Source organism: Phaseolus vulgaris, chromosome 1 (assembly GCF_000499845.2).
Source record: "Phaseolus vulgaris cultivar G19833 chromosome 1, P. vulgaris v2.0, whole genome shotgun sequence".
Lineage (NCBI taxonomy): Eukaryota > Viridiplantae > Streptophyta > Magnoliopsida > Fabales > Fabaceae > Phaseolus > Phaseolus vulgaris.
The window spans coordinates 27,881,929-27,888,113 of record NC_023759.2 but is presented as its reverse complement, the minus strand read 5'-3'; the positions used below and the strand labels follow the sequence as shown (position 1 = coordinate 27,888,113).

At 50.9% G+C, this 6,185-nt stretch overlaps 1 protein-coding gene across 1 annotated transcript; it reads left to right on the top strand.

The window, feature by feature from the left end:
- The first annotated feature begins 1,524 nt into the window (after positions 1 to 1,524).
- Positions 1,525 to 2,088, top strand: LOC137815814 (coiled-coil domain-containing protein SCD2-like). Its single transcript, XM_068618927.1, has one exon. It carries the CDS (start codon positions 1,525 to 1,527, stop codon positions 2,086 to 2,088), a length of 564 nt encoding a protein of 187 aa, XP_068475028.1.
- The last annotated feature ends 4,097 nt before the right edge of the window (positions 2,089 to 6,185 follow it).

Here is a 6,185-nt window from a genome sequence, read left to right as displayed (position 1 = left end):
CACTGATTACCTGTGGATTCCTGTAAAGAAGGACAAAAGGGTGCCCTAGCGGCCGTTTGCACTCCGACGCTCAAGTCAGCCAGCAAGAAACACCAAAAACTATGCACCTCCGTATCGGAGCACCGCGTATGGCACTCTGAAGGTGGTAAAAAGGAAACTGTTTCTAGTGTGTATTTTCTCGTTCTGGCAAATATCTTTCCCCAGTCCCTTGTCCGTAACCGCAAGGCTCGAGCAAGAAACTAGAGAGTTTCTGGAAAATTTGCCAAAAGTTCGAACACTGTTCCCAACATTCTCGGCGCTATTTAAACTACCCAAGCATTTAAGGCGCCTTAAAGCGCTTTTAATCATAAAACGTAACGCACTTAATTAACGCGTCTAATTAGAAAACGTAGTGCATTTAAGACGTTGAAACGCTTGGGAGCCTTTATAGTACCTTAAACGCTCAAAACAGAAACTATATTAAATGACTTTAATTACCTGTTACCTGACTAAATGGTGTTTCTATTCTGACCTGGCTGTTGTACACGTGGAAGGCTTCACAGCGCCATGAGCCCATCTGGGGACGTTTCTACGTGTGAGTCCTCCTGCTTGGGAGTGCTACTGCGCAAGGGGTGACTTTTTGGGTGCCAACTCATGCCCCCAATCATCTAGTCACTCACTTTGAGAGCGTATCTGCCTTCCTCTCGTACCCTGCACCTGGCTACCCTGGGCGTGACCCTCCCCTAGAGTCGTATCTGTCCCAAAGGCGTCTCTGGGGCGGCAGGGGTACTTCACGAGTCAGGCTGCCCTACACTGGTGCTATCACTATGGCTTGGAAGCCACCTTTTCCTTCCCTTTATCACTACCCCGGATTATCGGGACCTGAGGCCTTCCCACGGTGTCGCTCCCTCCATGGTCTTTCCTACCCATGGCTATCGGGGAACCGTGCTGTGACTGCCTTGACTTAATGATATTTGATCTTGGCGACGCCTTGGTTGGGCGACGCCTCCACTTAGGCGACGCCTCGCCTTGGCGACGCTTCCTCTTGGCGACGCTGGTACTTGGCGCCTCTTCACCTAGGCGACGCCTTGTGTTGACTTTGACTCCTGGCGTTGACTTTGACCTTGACTTTGTCAACGCCCGGATACGGGACGGTACAAGTACGCTGGGGATGTTCTCGCTTCAAACGTCTCAGTTGCTGAAGCCGTTCCTGAGCAACTTGCTGATACGCAAGCCTCTTCCCAAGCCGCCGAAGAACTTCCTGCTTCACCACCACGCCTCGAAGCTCCCCCCGCCATTCAACCTTGTGAGGGTGGTGGTGAGAACCAACCTCCTTCTCCTCCAGCAACCTCAAGCCTCCCAGCCCCTCTTCAAGAAGCCTTCAAGTCCTTCATCGTGCGCCTAAGTGCCATGGTTGACGATTGTCTTCCCTAAGTCGTCGACGAAGGGCTAAGGGACTCCTTGGAGAAGTTTGAACTCAATAATCGGATCAATTAGGAGGTGGCAAGCACCGCGAAAGCCGAAGCCGAGAAGACCAAGTGCGACATGCTGATGCAAGGCTTCGAGTTTTCGCGGGTCGAAAACGCCCTCAAGGACGAGCTCCAAAGCGTGCGCAAGGACAACAAAGAACTGCGCAAGAAACTTCACGACAAACTCCAGGATGCCGTCGAGCTGGAAAACAGGATCGTCCCTCTGAGGGAGAAAATTGCCACGCTGGAGGAGGCAAAGAAAACTGACGCCCAAAAGATGGCCAACTTGGAGAAGAGGTCAATCGAGAGGGAGACTCTTCTGGGAAAGGTTGAGCAAGATCGGGATAAGGCCTCCCAGGAACTAAGTGAAACCGCTGCTGAGCTTGCCCGAGTTCGCGAAGAGAACAGCGGGCTCAAGAAGAAGGCCGACGAGCTCGAGCTTGAAGTCACCCCGGTTCGTGAAGAGAACAGTGGGTTCAAGACGAAGATCGACGAGCTTCAGCTTGAGGCTGCCCAAGTTCTCACTTCCGGCTTTGGTGCTGCTTTGGAGCAGTTTGCTTGCAAATATCCCGACCTTGATCTCTCCGAGTTCTCGGTATACAACGAGGTGGTAGATGGCAAGATCATGCCTTCAACATAATTGCTGCTCCCACCTGCCACTTTCTACTTTACCGCCTTGAAACTCTTGTATTTAAATTTGACTTGTATGTAATACTCTTCATGCTGCTCGAACTGTTCGATATTCATGTGCATATATATATATGGTCTTCTAACTTATCTGTTGTGCGATCAACTGGTTTAACTGGCTGGTTTTTCTCAACTCAATGTACTTTGCACAAATTGGTACTTAACTTTCTGTAAACCACCTTAACTTAAACAAACGGTTAGTTCGTAGTAATGACGTTTAACATGAAATCACTTACTCGGCAAAAAGGGCGTAGGCCGATCTTAGTATCTGAAACCTCTCTCGCCCGATCTGCCAAGGAACAAACGTATTTCTACGTTGTCGCCCAGAACTTCGCTGATGCGGCCCTCGCCATGCGATCCTTTTTCTATTTCAATCCCAAGCCATGGGCTTCTGGCGACGTCATCTTCCTTTTAACTGAGAACGTCCCGTGTGGGACCACCTCATGACTTCATCTTTGCTCATCTGGAAGGAGAGCTGCCTTTCGGATCTCCCTCTACCTTCCCTGAGTCTTTAACTTGAGATAGCTTCAATCATTGTTCCCTCATCTGGGGGTAGAGCCGCCTTTCGGATCCTTCTCTACCTCCCTGACAGAATTCTGTTACGCTATTCTCTGCGTGTGTCAGAATTCTGTTATGATTTTGTGCGAAAACGTACCACAATCAGTAAAGACGTGGGTGTCTGTGTTTTCTGTGTGTACCTTTCACGACGCGGAGTGCACCTTTATCTTGGCCGCGCCCCTCTCAGATGGTGACACGTGGAGGCATGCAACTCACATCTAACCGTACACGTGCCACTACCTGAAGGGCTCTAGCGGATCTCTTTGTGCGCCTAAGTTATTCCCTTGCGGAGTAACTTAGCGCGTTTCTTCCATCTGGGTGAATCGCACACTCCTAGGAGAACGCCAGGTGTGGCTGGACTAGGCACACTCACCAAGCATTGCTCTCTGCATACACGATTTCCCCTTCACGATGTCATGCACGTAATGGGTTGAGAGAGTCACCAATCACTGACTGGTTTACTAACTCCCTCAGGCCACTCTCGTGCACGATTCTAGCGGCGAGGAGCTCCTCTTTCTCTGAGGTATGATCATGCGAGGTCTATGCGTAACGCTCTCGCTGGGAATCTCAGTCCCAGTTTGACTGCGTGTAATACGAAACCCAGATGACCATGCACTCGATGACTGATCGGTGCTCTATTGCTTATCGCGTTCTCCCCCGGGGTGTTTGTCTTGGAACTGATCTGTCGGTGGCCACTCAGTTACTGACCACCGATCACCGGTCTGGGTGATCTCCTCCTTGATTTCTCTGCCACCTGATCCACGTGTCACCCTGCGGGTGGTCCACGTGGTTATCTTCTGCCTTTGACATACTTTTTGGTTTTCTGGGGTGTGCACCCTCGGTGGATATATTTCTTCGCTTCTTTGAGGTGAAGAGGCAAAGGAACAACCTCTGGGTGACCCTCAGTAATGTTCCTGGCAGGGTTCTCCTGACCCCCTTCCAAAACTCCTTCACCGGGTGGAAGGGCAGGTTTTTCAAAATTTGTTGCTCTGATCTTGTGCCCTTCGCCCTAGATGGTTTTCCACTGTACTGGGTGAGGGAGACGAGGGCCCTCAAGTCTAAACCCTTCAAAAAGCTAGCCCCGAATGACCAGGTGGTTTGCAGGATCCTAGCTGAGGCGGGAGGTTTTGACTCCGCCACCTTGATCAGTTTGGAGTTCAACGCCGGAACCCTAGAGAAGTATATATGTATGAGTGGCTGCCCTACAAACTTCCTCCTTTGATGCTTTCTAAATCTGTGTATGTTTTACTTCATGGTGTCTCTAACACGTTCATCTCCCTTGGTGTAGGTTCGAAGATAAACCAGCAGCGGAGGTCACAACTTACCCGGGCTCTGCGGGCTGAGAGCGGGGCTTCGTCTTCCTCCCGTGCCGACTCCGGAGGCCACTGAAGAGTGGTTCGCTTGTATTTTTTGTATGAGCACAGGGCATGTAATGTTTGCCCTATTCGCCTTACTCCCATTTATCTCGAACACTACTTGTAAATTTAACTCTATTGTACCATGCTTGGTTCCTGTAACGCCGCTTTACTTTTGCACACACTTCATATACTGTGCGTTTTTCCTCCGTCATGTTTCTTGGCGGCACCTGCGCTTGGGCGACGCCTTCTTCTTGGCGACGCTTTCTCTTGGCGACGCCTTCTTCTTGGCGACGCTTTCTCTTGGCGACGCCTTCTTTCTTGGCGACGCCTCCTTTCTTGGCGACGCCTGTCGCCGCTTCGAACGGAAAAAAGATAAAGACTAAAAACCAAGGCAAGGTTTTCCTCAAACTTCTTTTTTCTTTTATTCGGGTGACCTCATTAAAAAACCCCCGAAAGGGAAAAAGAGTGTCCCCTTCAACAAGATCGTTACATGGCTGCTTACATAAGTCAACTAAAATAAAACTTCAAGTTGGCTGCATTCCAGCTACGCGGAATGGGACCCCCCTCCAAGGTCTCTAGGTTGTACGAACCGTTGCCCTTAGCCTCGGTAATTCTGAAGGGTCCGGTCCACTTGGGAGACAGCTTATTCTCCAGCTCGTATGGATGAGCCTTCCTCATAACTAGGTCGCCAATCTAAAACTGTCGTGGCTTTACCTTAGAGCTATATTGTCGCTCCACACTTCTCTTTACTGCTTCAACCTTTCTTTTGGCCTCCTCCCTAGCTTCTTCTAGTAGGTCCAGGTTCACCTGCCTTTCTTCGTTGGATTCCTCAACCACAAAGTTTTGGAAAACGTGGCGAGCTTTCGTGTATCTCTACCGGGATCACCGCATCCGACCCATACACTAAGCTGAAAGGCGTCTCCGTGGTAGAAGATTGGGGCGTGGTGTGGTATGCTTATACAATCCTTGGTACTTCCTCCGCCCACGCCCCTTTGGCCTTCTCTAGCCTTCTCATTAGCCCCCTCAGCAAAACTCTGTTTGCTGACTCTACTTGCCCATTAGTCTGGGGGTGTTCGACTGATGCGAACACTTGCTTGATGCCTACCTCAGCACACAGGTTTCTCAACTGCTGACTGGCGAACTGGGTTTCATTATCGGATATCAGCCGCCTAGGTACGCCAAAACGACACACAATGCTCTTCCACACAAAGTGTTGCACCTTGTGCGCAGTGATCTAGGCCACGGGCTCCGCCTCTATCCACTTGGTGAAGTACTCAATGGCAACGATCAAGTACTTCATCTGCCTTATCGCCAGTGGGAACGGACCTAGGATGTCAATCCCCCAGGTATGGAAAGGCCACGGGCTGTATATGGATCGCAGCTCTTCTGGCGGCGCCTTGTGCCAGTCGGCGTGTTTTTGACATTGCTTACAACGCTGGGCGTGTCGCACGCAATCTTCCTTCACTGTTGGCCAATAAAAACCTGCGCGTACCGCCTTAGAGCCTAAGGACCTTCCCCCTACGTGGCTCCCACAAATGCCTTCGTGGAGCTCCGCCATTATTCGGGTACACTCGTCGCCGCTTACGCACGTCAAGATAGGGTGAGCCTGAACAACACTCCGTCCACCAGAGTGTACCTTGCGGCATTTCTCTTAACCTTCTTACCTTCTTCAGGCTCCGCTGGGAGAGCCCCATCCACCAGGTACCGTCTGTATGGCGTCATCCAGGTGTCTCCTTCGGCTAAGGCACACATCTGCGTCTGCCTTCCTTCTTCGGGCGTGTCAGCGTATGTGCTGATGCGGGGCGTCTGCAGCGTATCTTGAGTCAAAGAACGATGAATCCTTGGCCTCCCTCTTGCTGTACAAATCTGGAGAACGTCCACCCTATTATCTTGCACGAATTTACGCGGAGCTTTGAGCGTGTCTTGGATCACCGTCCTCTATCTACCCCCCTTGCCTGAGCTGGCCAGCTTGGCAAGCAGGTCAGCTCTGGCATTCTGTTCCCTTGGGACATGTACTAGCTCAAGAGCGCTAAATGCTCCCCTCAACAGTTGAACGTATTGCAAATATGCCGCCATCTGTGGGTCTTTCGCCTGGAATTCACCCGACACTTGCCCCGTAATCAGTTGGGAATCA